The sequence below is a fragment of the Tetrao urogallus genome (assembly GCF_951394365.1).
Source record: "Tetrao urogallus genome assembly, chromosome: 1".
Taxonomy (NCBI): domain Eukaryota; kingdom Metazoa; phylum Chordata; class Aves; order Galliformes; family Phasianidae; genus Tetrao; species Tetrao urogallus.
Window position 1 is genome coordinate 84,210,155 of NC_136813.1, and position 25,920 is coordinate 84,236,074.

Here is a 25,920-nt window from a genome sequence, read left to right on the forward strand (position 1 = left end):
AGTAACATGTGTCCTCCTTTGTTTAGTCCTGAAGTGGTCAGATGGGTACACTTGATGATCTCTGAGTGTTTGTATTATAGTCTAATCTATTCTGCATACTTTAGGAAGCACCTTCAATTTGTCGGGATTTCTTGGAATACTAATAATTTCTTCCACTGTATTTTCAGTCCCTCCCGCTTCATGCCATGCACAAATAAAGTATCATCTCTACTCCATTATCTTTGTCATCAGCAAAAATACGAATGGTTATCAACTCCCACTCAGCATTTACTAGTAGCTGCTCCCTGACAGTAGTTGCTTAGTTACCTTGCAGAAATTCCTCTCGACCACTCTTTCTCACTGTTTGCAAGAATATCATTGTTATAATCCATGAATCCAGTCAAGACACTTAGTTTGGTCTAGAAGACTGTTCATCTCTGCTCAGCAAAGACAGAGGACAATGTCAAGTCGGGTGAGTTGACTTCAAACTCAGCTATCTTGACTGGATCTATACTGACTTCAGTGGGAAGCCAGACGCGTGATTTAATCACAGATCAGAGGTGTTTGTGTCTGTGAGAAAAATCCCAGCTCTTAAGTTCTGTGTAATACTTAGGATATGCTGTACTTGATATATTCTAGCCATGCTTTGGTACACAGTTTTAGAGTGCAGCGAAAAATTGCAAGAGCAATAATTCCAGTGCAAATGTAATGGTGCAACACTGGAGTTTGTTTCTGTTGATTTCAGTAGCCCCTAACTGTAATGGGCAGTTGTCATGTGGAAAGGATAGTGAATCTTTCTAATCTTGACCTATGAGATCATCCTAAACTACTAATGCTGCTTACATTTATAATGATTGCGCTTTATCCTCAGGGGAAAAAGAAGATCAGGGAGGAAAATTAAGTAATAAGAACAGAATGAAAAGCATGCACTAGAAAAAGGATAAAATTTGTTTCCCATACAACATGATTTCCTTTTAAAACTTCTTATCACATACATGAAAAGTAGGTTTGGATTCTGGTAGGAGAGATTACAAAATTACAATTATTTGTGATGCAGATATAGTTTCAACTGATAGTTTTATCTGGAAAACATCTCACGGCAACGTTAGCCATTTTACAGCTGCTCACAACCATCAGGTTTTATTTGTTTTTCTGTTTGTTACTGTTTCTCTTCTTGCACAAGTAAAGCAAAAGACCAGGAATTCATGAGAAAGCAGCTGAAATAAGTAAGCATTAAAATAAGAAAGAAGAGCATCTCTGTATGTTGCAGAGTAGTTGAACCTATTTGGTTTAGATTTAGACTTTGCCTTGTTAATTGTGTGTGTGCCATGTGGTTTGGGTTTTTATTGTATGGTTTTGTTATGTTTTTGTTTGTTTTCAAAATGCCTTTTTTTTTTTCCCCTTCTAGACTCCTCTTTACCATGCGCTTGCAGCCAATTCCTCTACAGAAGCACCCCATTAATTCTGAGCCCAAGGTCACTCTACTCATCAAACATTTTAGTTTAGACCTGGGAAAACAAGCTAAGGATAGTTTTTATAAACCATACTTTTCCATTAATTGCCAGGATTTCAGCAGAACATATGGCTCCTACTAATACTCCTTGGATATGTGTGTAAGGTCTTCTTCACCACACAGCTGCTGGAAGGATACCCTCAGCATAACACTGTAACGAAAAAGAAAAAACAAATTGCTGGGGAGTGTAAAAACATGATGGGCTAGATTTTAAGTTAGTGCCAGGCTCTTCTGGGAGTATGGCATCATATTAATGGCAACTTCAGGTATAATAAGAAAAGTGAAAAGTAGTGATTTTGTCTTTCTGTGTTTTGCAGGTTCTAGGACCATTCCTCTTCCCTTCTGCTGTGCAAAGCTTTCCCCTGGGTGGCCACATTCTTTGTGATCTTGAGCGACCAAAAGCCCTGCTTGTGTACCTGCCTGGTACCACCTTTTCAATGTGAAATAAGCACACCTCTTACAAGCCTGTATTTGCTAGATACAAGCTCTCATATATGACTTAATTGCAGTTATTGATTCAAGTTTTTTGTTGTTGTTGTTGCATTTTCACCCTCTTAGTTCTTTCCATTTTCCAGCCTGCCAGATCTCGCAGGAGAGATGGGGAGAAGTGGGAATCAACGAAGTTGGCAGTAGAGACAAACTTGACACGTTTTCCTTGCTGAGCACAAAGTTGTACAGAAGACTGCTTCTTCATGCTTTCCAGTGCACTCTACGTCTTCTTCCCAATCACACAGCCTCAGCGCCGCCATCCCAATCCTGCAAATCGAATCAGCCTCCAGCAGCCGTGCAGGACGTGAGCTCCACCTAAAGGCTCAGCCTCTTCAGGACGTGTGAGCCTTCGCTGTGCTCCATCTCCAGGGGAAAACGCTCGTTAATTCAGCAAAACACAGAAGCAGAATCAGTCATGGCCTTTACCTCCATTGCAGCTGAGCATGCTGCTGATCTAGCATCGTTATGTATTTATCACTTTTTATTTTATTGCATTCTCAATAGCTGTGCAGCACAAAGTCATGCAGCAGTTTTGCCTGGCAGCTATGGTACAATTAACACGTAAAAATATATTTATGAATATATAAATGTAGATTTGTGTGTGCGTCTGTCCATTTCTCTTTTATACCCAGTTGAAAGATTATGAATCATTTCCTACAAAGCTGTGATTATCAGAGTCATGGTTGCAGACTATAGCTTTTACCTCCAAGAGTCCTTCCTGTCTTTCTGTGCACATATTTACGCACATATCTCTGCATTTATCAATGCAGCTTAAGAGGAAAACAAAACAAAACAAAAAACACTAGGCAGCAACAAACAAGAAATGAAACACCATGGGATAAATTCAGAAGCATGGGAATGGATTCTCCCAGTGCAGGAACTCTCCTGCACTTTAAAGGGAACTAAATATGGGAGGCAGTGGTAGCATTAGTCCCTGGAGGAATAAAATTTGAACATACAGAGTTCATATAACATTAGAATCAATTTTAAGTCATTGCAGTCCTGCTGGAGCAGGTCATAAGTTTCACCTGCCAGCTTCCCATTCCCAGTTACTAACTGGGTGTTTGGACACGCTCCATATGTGACACCATAGAGATGTGACTGATATGAGCTAGATCCCAGACTCACATTTGCTTCCATGGGTTAGAAGTGCATGGAAGGTGAGGAGAAGCAAGGCGGGGGAAAGGAATGAAAAAATTTAAATGAGCAAAACTCTGAATTTTCCTAGGTTGAGAGCATCAAATGTCCCACAGATCAGCTGCCAAGGGCTGCCAGTATCCTGAGCAGGTGCACTATGGAAATGAATCCTTCTCCCTCTCCTTCTCTTGGCCTTACTATCATTTCTGCAAGGTGTAAAATTTGATGTCTTTGTTCCCTCAAGCACCTTCTGCTGTATTTCATCCTGTTGCAGTTACAATCTGTAGAAAAGAACTACTTTAAAATACTATTCCAAAGATGAGGAACAACACAGTATCTAAACAGCTTAAGAAAAATTTGTGAAAATGCCTATAATTCTATTTGTCCATATCCTAAACAGATCAAAGCAGAATCTGAGAAGATCTGCAGTTTCTAAAAGAAGAGACTCATGAAAAGTATAGATAAAAAAAGCAAATGCCAAAAAGCAACTCCATATGGGGTGACTCCAATCCCTTTAATACAAGCAGCAACAGAACTTTCTGCCTGCAATACTTATTTGGCTGCAGTAAGTGACCATGCAGGGCTGCATTTGACAGTCAGCTGTGGAACTTACATGGACTTCAGTGTCTGCTGTGATGTCTCACAAGAGGAGAACAGTGAATGACTCAGGCCACCTGCTTGCTGTACTGTCTCACCTGTGCAATCTGGGGTGAAAAAAAGCTGCTTTCCAAGAGCAGTAGAGAGCGTCTAGTAGAGAGGTCTTTGCTCCTGCCAGCTTCTCAAGGAGTGGTAGAAGGCTGTGAGGTTGAGGAGACATTCCTGTGAAGTACATCTGCATATATATGTGAATGTAATAAAAAAATCAAAAGTTCTTAATTTTAATAGAACCAGATTCATCCTTTGTAAAGGTATGGGGCTGACCACCCTTAAGATTTTCACTTCTGCGGAAACATATATTTTTAATTTTCAAGGACAAAAGCAGGCAGTCAGCCATTTCAATACTCACATGAATTAGTGGAGACTTGGATTTCAGACATGCCTCAGTGCTCCTCCACTGTTACAAAGGTGGGAAGTGATGCTTTCAAAGAAGAGGACTTTCCACTTCTCCTCCTGAATCTGTGTCATTCTATAGGCAGAACAAGCGTCAGCAAGAAAGAGTCCCAAGTGTTTAGAGTACAGAGCTGGGGGAGACGAATCCTAGCACATCAGATGTTGCTGACCCTTTTCTTTTTTTTTCCTTTTTTTTTTTTTTTCCTACAGCGTAATGGCATCTGGATTTTTCAGAAATATTTATGGCCCAAGTCAGAGGAAAAATTCCTTCCTAAGTAGACCTCGGTTTCCTGAAGGATTTAATCCCATTTCATATAAATTTAGTTTGAAACCTTTCACTATCTTTAAGCATGTAGGACTAGACACTGAAAAACAGCTCACTCACAGGAAGGAGCGCACCGGAATTGCTTTTCTTGCATCAGATCCTAAGAACTCTGAAGCAAGACCCACAGAACAGCAGAGCATTGCTGTGTTTGTACGAATCCTGATTGCATTCTACACATTTCTACCTGATAAGGGCCACAAGGAGATGGTCAGGCTTGAGATCTCTTCTCTAGTAAAAGTGCTCCAAGCTCAGAGGGCAAACTGAAGTGTAAATAGAATTATTGGGTACATCACAAGAAAACAATTATTAAATTTTATGATTATATATATGTAGATAATGTTTTTGAATCTATGCAGCTTTAAGTACTAAGGCAGACCTACTGAAACTGGGGGCAGAATACTTACAATATGCAAGGTTGTGGGCTCTTTTACTCTGTCACATCACAAATTATTTCTGATAGATACAACAAACAGAATTACAGAATTACAGAATGGCCACGATTGGAAGGGACCTCAACACAGTGGCTTTATAAGACTTTTCCTGCAAGGAAAGGACACTAGCAAAGGTCCAGTGTTTCTCTTGTGGTCTCCATGAGTACCATCAATCCAGCTGAAATGTAACACAACCACAGCTGGGTTGGGTGGCTTTCAAGAGCCATCCAAGTTGGGTTCAGAAACTTCATCAAGAGAACAGAAGGCATAGGAGTCAGAAGTCTACATCATATCTTGAGTAAACTGCAGGAACCACACAGCTGAACCAGCATTTGTGTGAGGGAAAGTAGTACCTGAGGGGTGAGGCATAGCTGACGGAGAAGATTGCCATTTAAGTCTCAGGGAGAGAATGCTTTAGCAAAGCACGCTGCCCCATAGAATTATCTGGACAACTAGACCTTTCCCTTTCTGTTCAAAATCAACACAGTTTAAGATGCGCAGACACTGTAGTCAGACTTGATCTAGTGTGGGGCCAGGCTAAGAAATCAGGAAGCTGATACATTTCCAAGCATCATTTAGACTCTTTCTGACTTTGAGATAAATCCTGTAATTTTTACCTGAATACTCATTTTCATTTTTTTCAAATATGCCTTTTGATTTTTGCCATGAGTAACCATGTGTGCCTTGTTCAACATTTCTTTGCCTTTTGTAAGTATCAGAAGTATCAAAATACGGTTTTATAGTGGAGTTTTGGGTATTTGGTTTTGAAGATTATCCCCACCTTTTCTTAAGCATTAATATGAAGATTGCCCGACAAAGCCAAGAGAAGAATTTGTAGTTTGATTCATTGTTTAGTAACCATTTCTAGCTACTTACAGACATATTTGCCTTATGACTTCTGATTTCTGTTATATTCCTTCTGTGAATTTATTTGATTCAATAGTTCAATTAGATTATGTGAAATCCACTTCACCTTTGTGTCTGGCAACAGGCTGTGATCACAAGGCAATGATTTCATTAGAGGAATCAAGCAAAAGTGGAAGGAATGTAGGGTGTGAGAGGGGAAAAAAAACATTTGTTGAAACACAAATATCTTCTGGGAAACCTATTTGAGCAATTATAACTCTCACACTGTGACAGTGAAGGGATGTGAAAATAAATACCAGCTGGGTTTTTCTTTCACTATAAATATTTCCTTCATTTCCCTAAATTATCATTCCTTAGATAGTTGTGTAGCACTCCTTGTGTGCTTAGATCATGCAAGACTTTGGTGCAGTTATTTGGTGAGCAAAGGCATTGCTGAAGTTTCAGATAATTACTGCATTTTTCTACACATAATTAACAGTAGAGATTGGTGCTTTTTTTGGATGCTGGAAATTGGAAGAGTAGAAAAAGAATGCACATCAGTTTTCACATACAGTAATCTGGTAATAATGCTTGGCTCATGCTCCCACCTCTCACCCATTGATGTTCAAACTATGTATAACATGTGAGAATGACTGACAGCATTGAAATGATCATTGGTGTCTGATGAGCTCATCAGGGCTCATCGTGCATGTATTTGAAATTTTAATCTGAGCCCCTTGGCTTCTAACTTCATGATATACCTGTTTGTTTGCCTGCAGCTCTATGATGTTGAAAACTGCCTATCTCCAAGCCATCTCTAGAAAACAGAGTTCTTTCCATGCCTACAAACCTCTCTGCAACACGTGTCTGTGGGAGTACTTGACCCCACGTCTGATTGACCACCATCCTCCTCCAGAATCTGGCTCACAAGGCTGGTATCTGTTCCCCATGTTCCCTCATATGCAATGCATGCCCACCATAAGAAGGCAGTGGAAGAAGAATTCGGTTTTGCCCTACCAGCCCCAGTAACCTCTGAGCGGAACACAGGGCAGCTGCTTTCCCTGGTAGCCCCTGGGAATCTCTTTCTTCATCATTTCCTGCAGACAGACAGGATGGTGCTGGACAGATGGAGCAAATCCTGAGCTTGGTCAAGACTTCCCATCCTTGCCAAAGGGCCTCCAACAGACATTGCTGTGCAGGGAAACAACTCCAAGAAGGAACTGAGCATGCCAGTGCTGCCAAGGAGTAGAAACTGCTCCGAAATTGAATCCTTACACAGCAAGGATGCTCCTGACCTCTCCATGATTATTATCCAAAGAATGGCTCATCCAGATGTAGGTGGACATATGGCCCAGAAATGAGCTGTGCATTCTCCAGTGGTTGCCATCTGGGTGGTGAGTCCACCAGGACCCCAGGTAGCAGATCTTTAAATAAACTGAAACTTGAAACAACCTCTGTGGTCCAGGGGATAATACTGGTGTTCAAACTCTGCCTTAAACCTTATATGGGCACATCCCAACTATCGTTAAAAGGAATAAATGATACTTGGTGGTCTGTAGATGAAAATAAGTCATAGATTTGGTCATTATTTCAGTAGCTCTGGCTCTACACGTCAACAGATTAAGAAAAGGCTCCATTTAGTATGCATCATTTTATTTCTTGTTTAGTTTTTAGTGTTTGAATAATGGCTTTTGTGACAGATGTAATGTGTCACATTTACATGCTTTTAGAAGGGAATAATGCCTCATGACCTTACACTTCTCAAGAGTCCCTCAACCACTCAACTGTGAAGCTGTATACTGCAAATAATCTTTTCAGCTGGCGCTGGGTAATCCCAGAGGTACATTTTGCATTAGGTTCACTTTTCAGTGATTTATTTGTAATTTCTGCTAAACCACAGTTAAAGCTATCCAGCACTTGGCTGATAAATCAGCAGTGGGTAGCCCTTGCCAACGACACAGTTTGCGTGAAGGCTGATGTAGCCTGGAGTCTGAGAATACAGACAAGTGAAGATGTTGTATGTGAGAACCAGTGCCCATGATCTGTCTGGAAGCTGGCTTCCAGTGCACAGTGCTGCTGCCCCTCCAGCCTTCTATGTTGAGCTGTTACTGCTCGGGGCCCAAAGCCCAAAGTAAATCATGAGCTGGGCCTGAAAAAGGAGAAACTGGCAAAAATATCCTTTCAGCAAAAAAGAAAGGTTGCTTAAAAACAAGTCCACGTGCTTTTGCCATTGCCACAGATTGGTACCAGAACCATTCAGGCCCCAGGAGATATTCCTCATTATCTCTCAGCTCCATCCACCCCAGTTAGTTGTGTCCTGGGATTGTCGGCCTCATCTCCAGTCACTTCTTGGGAGCCCTCCCCAGCAGCAGCATCCTGGTCCTGCAGCACTGCAGCAGGCGTGTCCCTAGGAGTTGCACTCCTCGCAGTGGCAGGAGAGGATGTAGCGGTATGTGGCGGTGAGCCTCATGCCACCTGAGCAGCGCAGCCGCATGGCCTTCAGCTTAGAGGTCTGGGGCCGGCAGCAGTGGCAAGTGGAGCGGAAAGGCTGCTTTAGGACAGTGCTGAAGGACACCATTGGCTCCGAGCGCGATGTCTGGCTGCAACGTCCTTCACAGCGAGCCAGCAGCACCATCTGTGAAGGAAGAGAGATGGGTTAGGAATGTTCTTCCAGTCTGGCTGACCTGTCATCACCGACCACATCTCTCCACCCATGGCACCCCCACCCATCCCTCTGCAGTACAGTTTGTCCAAGAGAGCGGAGGAGGTAATGAGGGCAGAGAAAAATGGAGTCTTTCTTTGGTCCCAGACACCATTACTAGTAACAAATACTGGGCCTCGTTCTCTGACAGCTGACCTTGGGCTCAAAACGTTTGCAGCCAGCCCTGTTTTCCAGGCACAGTGACTGCAAGCATGGCTTGCTGGCCTCGGGTTTACGGCAGCCAAGCCCTTAAATCATCAGCCAGCCTACTGCTTTGGTTGGGGATTTTCCAGTGTTTTGAGTTTATGTACTGGTGATCAGCAGAACTGGTCATCAGGGTCAGTAAATTTCTCAATTGCTTAGAAATATAAATGTGTAAATTAGAAATATAAAGAAGCTTAGTTTATTGCTACTAAAGAATTATGCTTCTGGCACTGTCTTCTGCACAGATCACCTTGAGTGTGTGTTTGCAATTGTATGTGTAAATGTATTATTACTTCAGTTGTATTTGTGTAAAATGCATTGTACAACACAAGGCAGAGAAAACATAGACAAGCATGAACTGCTTGCAAAGTATGGGGGTTCCTTAGTAAGATCTTCTGAAAGGCAAATAGGCTCCATGATTCTTCTCCTGGATGCAACAGCTGACCTATGACCAGAATAGGTCAACTTGCACAATGAGAGGAGCTAAAGAATGAAATCCCATGGGAATCCAGTGTTTCTGTTCCCAAAAATCCCTTGTTGATAAGTGGATATGGCTGCAGTTTTCAAAGCTCCACATAAAACATGGAAAGGACCTTCTAAAGATGAGATGATCATCTGGTTAGAAGCAGCTATTACCACATTGTAGAGCAAAGTATAGTACAATTTTAAGCAAATTCTTACACTTTTATGGGGAATTAAATATTATTTAATCCAGATCAGCTAATTCTAACCAACACAGATTTTAAACCAACTTTTTGTATCATACAAGCGAGACCAACATGTGATGGAGGTGATAATGTATGCACCAAAAAAGTTGTAAGTTTATCCTATAACCAAAGAAGAAATTATCATATTTTGACCGTATTGTACACATCTCATGACTTTTCCAGACAATCTAGAAGGGCAACTATAGATGTGATGGCAAATATTTTGCAAAATTAAACACTTCTAGTACTCTTTCACTTCACACTCTTAACTGGACACAAATCATACAAGTAAGTATATCAAATGTTTAATTATCAGAAGCATTCTTTTTTAGTTAGAGTCATGTGGAAAGGCGAAAGGAAGAGAGAATATTCATGGTATCGAGTACCGCCAACACTAATGGTGTCCTTGGAAAAAGCACTGGTTGTCAGTAATGAACATACTTTGTACAGTACTTAAAAATGTCTCTTCCAAGAGTATTTGCATGATTAAGTATTACTTCAAAATGTGTTAAGATGTTAACAACTACACTTCCAGTCAAAAGAAGGAAGGTGCCTTCATGAGCTGATGATCTGGGCTTGCAACGAAGCATCTTCCACCTCAGTTTTCTTGTTGGCTCTTCAATACATTTGCCATCTTTCATAATTCCTAGCATGAATTTATTGTTCGCTTTCCCTTGACTGTAGAATCATAGAATCATTTGAGTTAGAAGAGACCTTTAAAGGTCATCTAGTCCAGCTCCCCAGTGCTGTCTATTCATAAACCAATTCACTATACACTAGTAGAAATATGGTGGGAAGGAAGTGTCTGTGTACTGTTGAGCCACACACCAGCTTTTGATGTATTGGCAATGTTAAGCTCCTTACTATCAGCATATTTAGTGTAAGTAAGAGGGAAAAGGAAAGTTATCACAGTGCTAGAGCCCAGATGAAAATCCACTTTTGTCCCCTGGAAGACAAAATTCCTTTCCCACAGCAACAGGCAAGCAGATGGAGAAGGGCAACATGTCTAATTCCTTTCCCACAAAGGAAACACAGATTGGGACATGTGAAACAATTAGTTTCCTTCCACGTTTCTTGACAGTTCTCACTAGGTCCCCCACTTTGACCAGTTCATCAGATTGTGAGCTCAGTCACAGACTTCCCAAGCATTTGGCTGACATGGAGGATGAGGAGGAATCCGACTGCAGCCTGCAGTCACTTAGAAGGGAGTTATAAAGACAATGCAGAACAACTGTCTTCAGGAGTGGCGATAGGGGATATAAAATGGCCACCAGCTTCTTTTTGGGAGCTTCAGAGGACTTCCAGAGTCCCCTCCAACCAACACTCTATGATTCTGTGATTTCAGCCCATATGTGATGTTGCTCTATGATGGAGGTTACTTCTAATAGTTGATGCTTCGGGAGCTGGAACAATTAGTCACTTCTGGCACATTTCTCCTCAGGATTTTTTATGCCACACAGCTGTGCTCCTGTATCAGTAGGTACTTCTAGAAACATCAGAAAAAAAAAAATAACAGCCCCCAAGGACTACACAAGAGTTGCAGAAGTTTAATTGTAGGGTAGAATCTCTGTCTCAAGCTTTCTAGCGCAAAGATAATATTTCTTCATTATGCAACTGCATTTCTAATTGCTTAGCAATCTTTGTTTTTAAAAATGTTTAATTCTGTGGAGATTATAATTTTAATCTAAAATTTTGCTGGCTACCTAGCTTTTCAGAAGAGTATAGTTAGTATTAAGACTGTATAAAATAGAATTATATACCTCTAAGATAATCTGAGATAATCTAGTCCAACTGTCCACCTACCATGAATATTGCCCACTAAACCACATCTCCCAGTGACACAACCACATGTTTCTCTAACAGTTTAAGGCACAGTGACTCCAACACCTTTATGGGCAGCCTGTGGCAGCAAAGTTACACAGAGTCGGTCTTATATTTTATTTTTGGATTATAGTGTACATTTTTTGAAATGGCACTACACCATACATATCAAGCCAAGCTTGCAGGAGAAATCGATTCAGATTTTCCATTTTTGATGGCTTTCTAAGCTTCTGAACTAACCTGAAGCCCTCAGCAAAATTTAACCCCCTCCTCATAAATCCCAAAGAGCACCAGCAGATTTTGACAGGTGTGCAAATGAGCTAGAAATAGCATCTACTTTAAAAGATTTGCTTTGCCATTTAATCAATAGCACCAGCTGTTTATTGCATCACATACTATAGTGCAATAGAGATTATCGCCTAAATTATTAGTAATGATATGATGGCATGGCACAGTAATACAGTAAGTGTATATATAGTAAAAATGTGTGGGTATTTTATAACCTGATATCTGTGCCTCCTGGCTCCCCTGCTCCCCCGCGCATAGTAGCCTGTTCATGTCACCTTGTGATGCTATTCACGGAAGTATAGAGCAATGCTAGGCAAGAGCAGTGGGGGTCCTGCGTGCTTGTTTGAGCAGCTGAAAAAGTATGGTTTTTTTCCACTCCAAGTCAGTAATCTCTTATCCATCTGACAGCTACAGAACAACCACATTCTGGAAATTTAGAACTTTTTAATTGATTTGTTACTTTTAGTATTAGTATTCTCATTTTCTACACTCTTTGAGAATGTGTTGAGGCCTGAGCAGATGTGCTGAATGCATGAGCAAAGACTTGCATACAGCTATCATGGCCTGGCTGCAAGCAGGAATGGCAATCCTCAAGAGCCACCTCCTGAGCAAATGCATTCCAACGTTTGCTAAACTTTTATACACCTGATGCTTGTCTCTCTGGCCCAGATTCTTCACCGCTAAGCTATCAGCAACAGCATGCCTCTGGTACATCTGGAGGAAGCACTTGTGACAGCTGATACCATAATTTATGAGGATCTGATTGTGATTGCAAGGCATTGGGGAAATGGCCTCAAGTTGCACCAGGGGAGGTTTAGGTAGGATATCAGGAAGAACTTCTTTACAGAAAGGGTTGTTAAGCTCTGGAATAGGCTCCCCAGGGAGGTAATTGAGTCAGCATCCCTGGATGTGTTTAAAAAGCATTTGAATGTGGTGCTCAGGGACATGATTTAGTGGTGGGCTGTTAGGGTAGTATGGTTAGGTTGTGGTTGGACTTGATGATCTTCAAGGTCTTTTCCAATCTGAGCAATTCTATGATTCAGTCCAACACATCAAAGGTTAGTGACAGAGGTCAGACAAAATCCAATACAGCCAAAAAAGTCAGTACCTCACAAGTTGACACACTTATATTTCCTTCAATTCAAAGGAAAACACTTGGGCTTTACAGGAGCAAATTACCTTCTTTCATCCTTCCTTTGTTTTGTCTATACATTCTGTTACTATAATGGGCTACATTTCCAAAAGATTTGGAAACCTATTTTCTACATCTGCTTGACGTCACAAGCAAGAGGGACTTTAATGGTTAAATTAGACCTGGGGAACTTTTCCAAATGTAGCAAGGCTACTTTCCATGTGGATATAACTGGCAGCCTCTCCACAGAAAAATATGGTAAATGTAATCCTTGTTTAACCAAGATGGACAGCAAAAGTAATACATCTTGCAATTTCTGAAGTCATTTTTAACTTCTGTATTTCTGTGTTGCACTAAAAGGGAAAATGTACAGAGTGAAAAAAGATGGCTTTGTGAAACCAATGCATCACTCAAAAAAAGGGCAAAATCTCTGACAGAAATTCAGTCCTAGCTCCAAAATGGAAACATAGTGGAAACAAGAAGTACTGCAATTCTCATAGCTATTCCAGCAGAACCTTCCTTTTTTTGACTTATGTTTTATTACAGTATATACAGGAGCAGACATCACATCTACTTTTCATTAGCAAGTCTAATATTGATCTGTGTTTACAGATCTGTGCTAGATCCAGAACAGAAGCCATCCGTCTATCAGAATGATTCAGATCCCTGAGACCTTAACAAAGAAAGAGCTGAACTTGACAAACGGAGAAATAATAATATTTTCAAACATGATTTCCTTTAAAGGCCTCATTTTAAAAAAATGCTATGGACATTTCTGCCGTTAGTTACAGATGTTTATGTCAATAGCATTTTTTATCAAAGCTCTGTTTTAAAAGAATATGTTTTTCATTAGATTGCTTCTTGTGTTCTCATTTCCATCATTCCCAGTCTTATATGCTTAATTATTTTTCTCTGCCCATAGGAATGATAAGAAAACAAATTGGTCGTGGGATTCTTTCCTTATTTTCTTCCCTCCTTCCCTTCCTTCCTTCCTTCTTGCCTCTCATTCTTTTTTCAGAAAGCCAATGTTCTATGTGATGCCTGTAGCAGCAAGGCTTTTAACATAAACCTGGAGTGCAGCGATGATGATGATGGAGGAAGGAAAGCAACCACAGAGTGAAAGGGTTTTGTTTGGGTTTACAGGAGCATGGACATCCAAGCCATTGTGCAAAAGACCAACAGAATCCTAGAAAGGTGCAATTGCAGTTCTTAGTCACGTGAACTCAGGATTCGCCTCATACTCTGATCCTAAAAGCCTCCACCATGAGACACGGATGAGGCACCAAAGCCCAAGAGTTGCATAGCAAGCAATGTCCTTAGCACGTAAAAAACAAACAAAAAAAGCAGCAGAATGAGGCAGGTGGCTCTGGAGATGCAGAAGCATGTGAATCTGTGAAGCTGGGAGTAGAAAGGCATCAGGAAATGCTGGCAACCATGGTGGCTGCTGGAGAGCTGTCAATGATGTAGGGCTAAGCAGAGGCAAAGCCATGCTGTGGGAATTCAATGCAGCCAAGGAATGGTGAATGGGTGGGTAACAGCCCACAAGAGGAGACTGGGACACGGGAGCCTTTGGCCCTGGTCTGGAGAAGCCCCATCCCTCTTGCTCCAGAGCTGAATGGCCAGAGGTCAGGCTAGGACCCATTTCACTCATCCTCTTGTTGAAAGCAGTGTGCTGGGGCCATTATAATTTCTGTAATGCTGGATGCTTTCCATATGGGAGGAAAATCTAGTATGGGCTAAAATCAGAGAAAAAACCCTCTTCTGAATCTCAAGTAATATATGCTTTTGTTGTTTGAATTCAAGAGCAGTCGGACAAAAACCTCTGATCTCATGCTGCTGTGGATCAGAAGTAAATATTTACATAGCATGTTAGGCAGCACTGGTATGAGACCAATGTTACAGAGACTCAAGCTTGGCTGTCCCACTTGCCCATTTTGGAAGCTGTTGGCTTCCCCAGCAAGCAGAGGGATAGCAAGACATGCAGATTAATCATATAACCATAGAATCACAGATTGGGTTGGAGGGACCGTAAAGTGCACCTTGCCACAATCCCCTGCTGTGGGCAGGGCTGCCACCCACCAGACCAGGCTGCAAAGGACCCATTCATCCTGGCCTTGAGCAATTCCAGGATGGAGCCCAGCCTCTGCAACTGCCTTTTCCTGCAGCCCTTGAGCATTAAGATGGGATGATTTTCTTCTTTCTGTGCTTTATTTTACACTTTCTGGCCTGCTGCTGCTAGCGGTATTACCTTATCCCCATGCTGAACCTGAGAAGCAAATAATTCATTCTATGTACAAAGACATCCAGGTGGTGAAAGAGTCAGCCAACATGGCTCCTCTTGACTCACAAATGCTCCCAGGTTCACTGTCGATGGGCTTTGCTCCTATACCACAGCCAGTCTTTCTTCCCTAAAACCCCCACCAACTGCTCTGTTACACGTTGCAGCTGGTACAAGTGCTGCATGGGCTGCTGTCCCTCTTCATTAACTCCAGGAACTGGGTGTATGAGGTAAATCCCTTTCTGAGGAACAGTAGAATGGCCAATGTGAAGACCGTATATATACTGTCTTAGTTTGTTTGTAGCAAATGATGACAAGATAAATGGGACCAGCAAGGATTTTTGCATTGTTCCTCCTAATTCTTTTTCTCTATACAATGAAATAAATGACTGTAGGCTACATATGTGGACTCCCAGACTTCTTTGACACTAGATTTTTCAGGCTTGAAATCTCGAAGGAAGGCTCCAATTAAAATTAATTTACAGGAGGGGATAACTGGGATAGAATCACAGAATGGTTTGCATTGGAAGGGAGTTCAAAGCCCACCTATTCCAACCCCTGCCAGGGTCAGGGCTGCACCCCACCAGCTCAGGCTGCCCAGGGCCCCACTCAACCCAGCTTTGAGTGCTTCCAGGGATGGGGCACCACAGCTTCTCCACAGTAACCTACTCTTCTGAACTCACTCATCTCCTTGGTGTTGGCAGCTGATTCCTGAGAGTGCTCCTTTGAATCACCTCATTTACTGCATGTTAGTCTGACCATCACCATGTATTTCTCCTTCTGAAGAAGAAAGAATCAAGAGACTTCCTCTCCAGCTGATGTGTACACTCAGATGCCTCTACCTCTGTATATATCTGTGATTGGGTTGCAGGAATTTATACAGAGGAACTCGCACAAAATGACTTATTTTAACACTTCTCCTGCAGGGGAGCAGAACCCTTACCTTTGAGCTGCACTTGTACAGGGGATGGCTGATGGAGTCCACATAATGATGCCTCATGCAGCGGCTGGGATCGGTGTCGATCATAAAGGAACTGTCTGGTTTGCTGTCCGTGTCTCCCATCATTGCCAGGAGCGAGAGCATGGAAATTGAAGCTGCAAGTACATGACTTCCCATTGTTGAGGAACTTTGCTGTGATAACAGCAGAGGGAGGTAGAGGATTAAAAAAACGCCGAATACTCTGAGCCAGTTCCTCTCCAGGAAAGTAAAAAGTCTGGTTTAAGTCTCTTAGTTGTCATTCTTCCTCTGGAGTTAGAGTTTGCTGAGATTGTAATCCATCAGAGAATCTCCCGTATAGCTGGAATAAAAACACCATAAATCACGATCCTGACCAAAAACAGCTCTGAAGAAAAACAGACATAAATAATAATAAGGCTCATAGGATTTTTGCTTGCCAAAATACACTCTCAGAGGGAGCATCACTCCCACAGTAGGTATGGCACGCGACATTAGGAAGGAGATGTGTTACTTTAAGCATTTCTCCATCATTTTTTTTTATCACAGAGACTCTTTTAACTTTTCATATTACAAGTGTTGCAGCACCCATCTTGTTCACTCAGCAGTGTCCCTAATGGGTTCCCCTCAAAACTGGTGATGGATAACACATCAGAACTTGCTGCAAATGGGAAGGACAGCATATTCACTTGAACTGTCAAAAAGCACGCTTAGAGACAGGGTCAGGCTGCCTTCTGCCTTACCAAAGGGAATTTCCCAGGCAGCAAATGGAGAGGAGGAAGACAGGCGGCGCTCCCGCAGAGACAAGGGACACAACTGGATCCTGTCTGGGCACAAGCAGTGCAGTCCCTGTTAATTAAAGAATAGGATCTGAAAAACACATAGTATTCCATAATATCCAAGTGCATCCCAGCTGTGAAGTGGGGAAAAGACAGATCTACAGGTGGAGTCACACAGATTGCCATTCAGTCATCTGGGTTTGTAGCGTGTTAGAGATCAGGAGGCATCCCTCAAAACCAGGCTCAAAACAACCCTGAAAAGCCCTTCAGGAGAACATCTCACTGGGCTGCCCACAGCTGTAATCTTAAATGGGTGATTTAACTTTGCTTTTACTACACAGAGCTACAGCATGGAAGAGCTGTGAATTATCCTGCTGAAGCAAAGAGCAGTTTTCAGTACAGCTTAAAGTTCGAGGACTTTAAGAAAACTATGACAAAAAAGTTCACTGCTCATGCAGAAATGCTCCCCGAAGCTTCTTGCCTATTTAAAGAAATGCCACATTCCCTTTATTGCACAAGCCTCATTCAAAACAGCTTTGTGCTTTGCTGACAATACGCTAAGATGACATACTCATCTCTTGAACAGCCTGAAACTGCGAGGCCTCCCCACCAGAGTGCTCAGTGATTTGTATACTGCTTTATAGCTTGCTCCAACCCTTTTGCAAGAGGAGCACATAAGAAGCAGTAAACACTTCCAGAATTTGTCCAAGCTGAGAGTCGGGACTTGTCAGGCAAGGTCTCACACTGGGAAGAAATATACTTAATTAGGGATGATCTGTGTGTTAGACATTTATGAAAGCTTTTTTTGGGTTCAAACTATTGTTTGTATGCCTAAATAGAAAAGGATAATTTATGTGTCTATAATTTATTTAACTACATATTTTTTTCCCCAGCGTCTGATGTATTACCTACTGTACTTAGCCATAGAAGTCATAGAAGCCTTTTCTGTAAGCAAACGTAGTGGATGTGGCACTGAAAAAAATGCTATGTCTTTTCAGTACGAGGAGCTTAAGCAACGCTAAACACAGAATCTCAGATACATTTGTGCACGCTCTCCGTCACCTCAACAAATATTCCTCCAAACATTTCAGCAAGACAAGAGGGAAATCTCTCTCTCATGGGAGCTGGGACAGAGCCCTCCACAGAAGCAAGACTGTGGTTCACAGAGATGTTGTCCAAGCATTAGCTAACAGGAGGAGTGATGCACTTTTTTTGTGTTTAACCTTTTACCTACTTTCCCATTCTTCTTTCTAAAGAGGCTGACCAAAACACTCTGCTTGGCAAGGTCTCTCTCCAGCATAGCTTACCAGTATTACACACCCAGCAACTCCTTCTCTGTCCAAGAAAGTTTACTTGATATTGGATGGTCTCATCTCATTTACTGCTATATCCAGGGATCCCCATTTCCCACTCTCTCTGTCCCAATCTTTTTTTTTCTCTATCTTTCTATGGTTTTGATCAGTATGATTTAATACAGTGAGAGAAATCTGGTCCTGGCTCAGTTTTCAAAGGCTTATCTCTCTAGTTTGCTTCAGGAAATAATTGAATGACACAGAGTCTGCCTCACAAAAACACTGTGAGAAAGTTGAGAAGAAGGAGGGGAAAATGTGAGAAAAGGAAAGTGTAAAGTACCTTCTTTAGGATAACCACAGCACAAAATCTGCACAAAAAGTCTTAGCAGACTCACAGCCTTTTAAAATTTCCCTGACACTTTCCTGGCAAAGAAATGAAGTGTAACTCGGTAATAAAACTCCAATAGAACACAAGCAGAGTGTTATATTTGTTGGTAAAAAGAGGCCATCTTTCTGTCTTTTGTGACCCATCTTTTGTGAAAAAGCTGTGATTTGTTGCTGATGGACATACTGGCAAAATGAGCGTGCTGGAATTGATGATGGGACTGCAGAGAACACTGGGATATTTGCACCTCCAGTATCTACTGTCATGCCTATGTCAGGTATGCACATATATTTCTCAAGTACATATACCATATACTATTGAGCTATGTAGAAAAATATATATCTCTCACAGGAATATTTAGACATACAGAAGTTAGTGTATATTTGGGCCAGAAGTAAAACATTTTTTAGATTGGTTCTAAAAGGTGTAAATATTTTCACTCAGATACATCACCATGGCATGACATTCCCACTTCCAGCTAAAACTGTGCAATGGGATATCATTTCAAATTAGCACCCAGATTTTATTTTATTTAAAACAAAACAAAACTTTTTTTTTGAAACACTGTCTGAAATTACAAAATACTACACATTACGTGGCATCAGGAATTACATCTGTCTGTCCATCTCTCTCAAAGCAGAAGTACACCTCTAATCATTAATTGTTGTAGATGCACTTAAAGATGATATTTTGTGTTCTACATCATTTAGAACATACCACTTTTTTGGTCAAAATCAACAATTTCAGATCAATTTTTTTTGTTTAATTTTATTTGAGCTGCCTTTCTCCTACTTCTTACCTGAAAAACTGTGGTGAGCAGTCAATCTGCCAAGCTAAGAAAGAGGAAGGTGAAATGCTTCTGTTTTACAGCATCCCAAAAAGAAGAAGATACAGTGGTGACTACATATTCCTAGGATGAAAATTAGCTACGAAAAATATTTGGCCAAAGAATGAATGAAAATCACTGCTTTCCATTCTTTCAGAATTCACTGATATGAGCATTATGTGTTGTTAATAATAGGCTTACAAGTGCACTTTCCCTAAAACTGCTTTTTCAGAACTCACATGGACATACCATGCTAAATTACAGCTGTCGTACAAAACTGCTACAACTGTTATTTAAAAAGTGAAGGGAAAAATGGAAGCCATCCCAAGGCCAGATGATGCAAACATTCGATCTAAGGCTGCACCACACATGAATACTGGGGCAGAGTTAAGGTTATTTTACCAACTTTGTGTTATCATTACCTGTTCTTTGAATGCTTCAAATAAAGATTCTTTTTAATCACAGTCTCAATATAATTTGAATAGCAGAGGAGGTTAAGATTTTTGGTTTGCTCTAGGATCAAAACAAAAATTCCATCATCTGGAATTATTTAGTCAGTTGCTTTGGGAGAACATAAACAGAAATTCTCTTTTACTATGTATCTTGGAAAAAATCAAGAAATGAGGAATTCTCCAAAGATCTATTGAATCTGCTCAGCTTTTACCCTGAAATACAGGAAGGGAGCAATGAAAAACCTTATTTCTGGTGTACTTCCATTTAGCTGTTCCCTGCTTATGAGCCTGTGAATTAGGCATGCACGTATATTCAGCTTGGCCTTCATTTGGAGAGTATTTTTTGTTCTTCTTATGATGATGATGCAGTTCAATTCACTCAACGTCTTTCATGTTCCAGAGGCTGCCAAAATCCAGTTGGAGCAGCAGTGTGTATATATAACTAAGCCCAGCCTTGCGTGTTGTGCATATTTAGTAAACACAATTACTTGGAACCTGCCAATGTGGTTCCCTCATTCTCAATTAGTTATGTAAACAGAGAAATTATAAGACCACTCAGTTTCTCCAAAATCCAGCCCTAAAAAACTGTTACTAAATATGTGTTTGTGTTTAGATTACTGCTGCTGTTCTGAGAAAAATGCCACAGAGATCTTTATGAGGGCAAAGTGAATTTTCTGATAACTGTGTCATACCTGGAAAAAATTAGATCGGAAGAGTTGATATTTGGGACATTTGCACTCTGCTAAGATCTGAACTGGAATTGTGCTATGTGGTGGTCAGCAGGGCAAGGGAAGTGATTGTATGTCTCTGTCCTCATAAGATCCCACTTGGAGTACTGAGCCTGGGCCTGAGGTCCCCAGCACAAGAAGGAGTGGAGCTGGTGGAGATACTTGCAGTGGGCCTAGAGGAAAACTGGGGAGGGAGTATCTGTCAGGGTATGTAGTGCTAGGAAAAGACATGATGGTGTTAATTGAAAAGAAGGTGCATTCAGATTAGACATCAGGCAGAAATCCTTTACCCAGATAGTGATGAAGTCCTGGCACAGGCTGTCCAGAGAAGCTCTGGGTGCCTCATCCCTGGAGGCATTCTGGAGGCAGCCTGGTCTAGTGGAAGTTGTCCCTCGCCATGGCAGAAGAGTTGGAACTGGATGGTCTTTAAGGTCCCTTCCAACCCAAACCATTCTATGATTCCTCTGTTAGGATTTGTTCTGCAGAGTTAAGCTCTCCACTGCCATGAGAAGGGCCATGAAAAAAGATGGGGATGGGAGGTGGGGATGAGCAAGCAGAGTGCGGCAGCCACATTACATGAACTGCTTCCAGGCAGGCCTCCTCCAGGCTCCACAGCATTTTGATGGCTTCCAGGCAGTGTCACCTTCCACATGTTGCCCAGGAAAACTGCTTGGGTAACATAATTGTGGGACAAAATCATAGAGGTCACCATTTGAGCAATTTAATAGACCAGTTTATCTCATAGTAGAGACAACCTAACATGCTCTGCCTGATCCTGCTTGCTGTCAGCTCAGAAATTTTATAAGATCCTGTGTATGCTTTGGTTTTGTTAATAAATATGCTTTTCCTCTCGTTATGTTATTTTACTGCAGCCATTTTCTGCTGATGAGGTAGTTGGCCTGCCATATGTGCATTCAAAATACTTTCGTATTTTGTGACCACTGCATTGTTAGATAAATATCTCCACGCAGCACTTAGACAGATTTTCTCCCTCCATTTTGCCACAAAGGTGGCAAAGGGGTTATGCAGTGGCCATTGGGACATAGGACTGGGATCCCACAGGGACACTGAGGGCTGAACCTTGAACAAGCCACAGAGATGTGTGTGCCCACAACATAAAAGCAGTGCAGCTCTGTGCAATTCAAGAGACTCCTGGAGATTCCTGACTACCAGCATGAGAAAGGTAGGAAGCAACAAAAAGGAAAATAGAATAAATCACAGAATCATACAGCGACTTAGGATGGAAGAGAACTCAAAGTCCATTCAGTTGCAACTGCCCTGCTATGGGCAGGGTTGCCACCCTCGAGGTCTGGCTGCCCGAGGCCCCATTCAACCTGGCCTTGAACACCTCCAGGGATGGGTCATATATTTCTGAAGAAAAATACCTGTGCTGGTAAGCAGACTGAAAAAGAAAATGAAATAGGAAAACCATGCTAATCCATAAGAAACAATGGTCAGTAATTACAGCACATGCAAAGGAAGAACTCATGGCTGCTGATGACCCTGGTGCAGGGAGATCTGGTGGCTGCTCTGCAGGGCCCCACAAGTGGGGGCACAGTGGGGGGACCAGGAGAATGAGATGGAACAATTCTGGCTGAACAGCACTCAAGCAAGCCAAGTTTCACTCCCCTTTTGAAGTCTCCAAGTGTGTTTTCAGTCCTCCAGGTAGCTGAGAGGGGGGAGAGCTACCAATGCTGCTGGGCAGTTGAAATAACAACATCTAGTGGGTGCTGCGGACTGGCGCCCAGCCAGCAGACAGGCAGGGACAAAAATGGAGAAAGGTTTTTAATACACTCACAAAGAATAGCTACTAGTAGACAAAAAAGTGCTTGTATTTTTATTCTTTCTTTTTGCTGTCTCTAGGAAACTTTAAATAGATCGATTAGAGGCATGCATAGGATTTGTCTGTAATGAGTCCCAGAGCAGGCAGAACTGTTTAATGGCACGGTGATGCCAGCTTTGGACTCCTTATTCAATCTTGTGTCTTACAGAGCAGTTCTGATCATCAGTTGGAGATGGAAACAGGGAGGAATCCAGCTTTGCACTTGCTCATCGAAACAGTGCTGAATGGCATTGCCCTTCAGGTTCAGAGCCAAGCTATATTCAAAAGGTTCCCATCTCTCCCAGCAGGAAAACAGCAGGTTGGAGGCTGCTGGGCACATGCAAATATTCCCAGCTGAGCATTAGCTATAGGATCTGCTTCAGTAATTACCTCTGTGTTTGTCTTATGACCCAACATAAGTTAAAATGACTCTTGGCCAAATTACAAGTTGCTGAGAGGTCTAGGGCATTCGGGCATGTGTTCTCTTACCTGTTGGAGTGTGCTACAAAACAGTGGATGTTTCTGGTTCTCTGGCTTTCATTATACTGCTTGTCTGATGATTAGAGATTACTTTAATGCATTTACTGAAGAGCCGTAGTTATCACTAGATGCAGGAATGAGGTTCTCATTCTTTAACATTAAGCAAAGACATTGCTGCCACCAGGATGAGCAGTGTGCTATGCAACTGGAGATAGCCCATGACTGAAAGAAATATTCCCAGTAGCAAAATCCTCTCTTCTTTTATAGACAGGCAAAATTCAGACTAACATCCATGTACCTCGATTAATTACAGAACCTAAGCATTTGGCTCATGGCGGCAATTTTATGTCATCTAGCAGCATTCCCCTAGGTCCCACTCTCTTTGAGCTGTGCTGCTATGACAGTAATGCGATTGTCACTGCCATGGTATGCTTAACCTTTGCCAAACCAGAGTGGAGGCATTAACTTAGATCTTCAACTCACATGTCTTAAAGGGCAATGTAACCTGTGCTGCCTCCTCTGCTGAACTGAGGTCTGCAGCCCCGTAACAATCAGCATGAAAATGTGACAAGCATGAGCCATAACAGTGATTGATGCAGGTAGAAGAATAACAAAGAGAAGCTGAAGAACAGCAATGCCGTGGAATTCCTGGGTGCGCTGTCTCCATGGCATCAGCAGCCAAATGCTGGGATGCCAGAAGATAGGCTGGAATTGCCCATGGTAGGAGGGATCTCTGTGAAATTCACACAGTGAAATTCCAACAAAGGGGACAAGAACTGTTGGTGTCTGAAAGTGGTAGTGCCACTGCTACCCGGGTAATCGTCTGAATTAGATTATGTGAAAAAAGAAGGAATATATAGACCGCCAGCTGCTCAAAGGCTTACTACAACCTTGCTTTTATTGTTCAGCTAAGTTAGAGGTGGGGCATCAGAAGGATTCCATGCATACCACTGTTGAGAAATTTTAATATGTTCCACACTGACACATATAAAAAGGAAATAACAGCTGATCATATCCAGCAGAGACAGCAGCATCTCTTCGTATGCCTGCAAAGAACTGTGGGCAAAGTGGGGTGCTCTTGGTCAGAAGCAGACAGCTGAGCTAACCCAGCAGCAATCCAGCATTTCTCTTGCCAACAGGCTTGCATGAGGGCTGTTCAGCAAGAAACAAGGAAATAGCAGGAGAAAAGGTGAAGTGGGCACAGCTACTCACCCCTATCCCAAGATACCAGGGTGTGGGGAAGGGCAAGGAGTGGAGTTGCTGCATGCTGAACACTGATGAAAAGAAATACGTGGTTACACAACCCGCAGTGATCCAATGGAACAAGATATCACAAGGGCAAAAGTTGAGCAGGGCTCAGTAAAAGGACTCGATATGTATGAGAGGGTTGCAGTCTGAAGGGTTTTATTTTTAAAGAGTTTTGGGAAGGGCTGTAAGCTCTCAGGACTCAGAGAGCTCGGTTGATGGGGCTAGGGAAAAATCCTTCATGGCAGCAAGTTCCCCTGTTGCTGTCTGCCCCAGGGTCTCTGTGCTCTGCTTTGATGTGGCCGCTTCCAGCCACGCTCAAGAGGTGATTACTCAAATAACAGGGCGCTGCAATGCAGGCTCATGTAGCGAAACTTTTCCAAACCTCAGAGACGCAAGTGCCTCCTGGTACTCAGCAGCACATTAGAGGCAGAGGAACTTGTTCTATTTGTAATAGTAGTTGGTAATTGTAATTACAATAGTATTGTTTGGGAGAAACAGGATCTTTTTAAAATTCTACTTTCCGTTAAACAAATGATCTTCTAGATTTGTTGCAAAAATGTATGTCTCAGTGACTTCACCCAAGCTTTGCAGCATAGTTCTTCAGCTCCCTCCAAAGTTCAAGAGCAATCTTGGTCATTTCCTAGTGCATCTGGCAGCAGACACACAGGGAAGGGGATAGCAATGGCCCCAGGGAAATGGGGAGTGAATTCAACTCCACAAGGGCTCCTTGTCAAAAAAGTCAGCACCAGCCTGGAAGAAGGTGGTTCACCTCCCGACCACCCTGGCAAAAGATACTACAGCACTGGCAACTCAAACAAGCAAGAGCATATATGGGCTGCCTAAGCCTCTATGGCACGTTAGGGATTGTTCTGTTGGGGTCAATGGCTGTTGCTAAGAACAGCGCAGTGTGATGGCTACCTGGGGTATTGCTACAGCTAACTACACAAGGCTGTCTGTAACAAGACTGTAATTAGAATAAGAAGAGGTAGCCTCTAATTATATCCCTTAACTAAATTAAATTTCTTCCTATTTTGTAAGTTGGAAACATCTCCTGTTCCTTCCCCATTTGCTTGTAACTGGAAAATCTTACAGTATATTTTTATAAAACCAGTATTACAAATAAGATTGCATTGCTCCAGCATGAGTAACATCAAGGTACAAGTCACATTGGTAACCTCTGATTCAAGCTGGTAAGTAATTACTCACTAAATAGTTCTATTTAAGTCAAGGGAATTATTCATGTGCATAACCGCTCACAGATATGAATAAGGTCTCACAGTCTGGGCAAAACTGAGCATCATTAGCAATTCAACAAGAAAAAAAAAAAAAAAAAAAGGATCCTAAAACATAGATTTTCTTTGGATGAAGGACAAATAACCACAGCACTGTGATTATTGTATCCGCATTCATTGACCTGCACCAGACATACGGGTTGTTCTAGTAGGAAATAATTTTACAGTGAGGAACTGATTTGGAATGAGTTTGTACCCACTGGTGGTTTTAAATAAGCACTTCATAAAATCATAGAATAACCCAAGTTGGAAAGTACCCATAAGGATCTTAAGTGTGGAGTCCTCGCTTCCCAGTGACTATGATGGTGACTAGGACAGAGTCACTAAACCTTAGAAACTGCAATGTTTAGCAATGAAAAATTGTTCTTTCATTTCTAAAGAGCGAGTCACTTGTGCCATCAGTCAGAGGTAGAAACAAATAGGATGTATTATGGGGACACTGTGGGAGAAATTTAAATCAGCTTTAAGGTAGGATAAGAAATCTGCTTGACAATCACAGAGGAGTCAGTGCACACTGCCTTGCAAAATCATATCTGTCACAAGAAAATTATCACCTCAAACACACATTCAGTTTGAGTCATTCTACTGACATTGGAACATCTAGCTAATGCAGCACAAACAGCTGAGACTGCTCCTCACATTGCTTGTCTTCATTACTTGGGGATGTTTTTGTTGGTTTTTTTTTTTGCTACTGAACCCATCAATTTGAACTTTTATAGGTTGAATTCTCTTACCTGAGTCTCAGCAGAGAGATGGGGCT

The 25,920-nt window shown here is 41.9% G+C and overlaps 1 protein-coding gene across 1 annotated transcript; it reads right to left on the reverse strand.

Annotated features, from left to right (window-relative positions):
- Positions 1-8,177: 8,177 nt before the first annotated feature.
- On the reverse strand, positions 8,178-16,054 carry NDP (norrin cystine knot growth factor NDP; the record flags this gene model as incomplete). Its single annotated transcript, XM_079534323.1, has 2 exons — positions 15,845-16,054; positions 8,178-8,405 (listed from the first exon to the last, which is right to left on the reverse strand). The coding sequence occupies exons 1-2, from the start codon at positions 16,016-16,018 to the stop codon at positions 8,178-8,180; spliced, it is 402 nt and encodes a 133-aa protein (XP_079390449.1). The 5' UTR covers positions 16,019-16,054.
- Between the last annotated feature and the right edge of the window lie 9,866 nt (positions 16,055-25,920).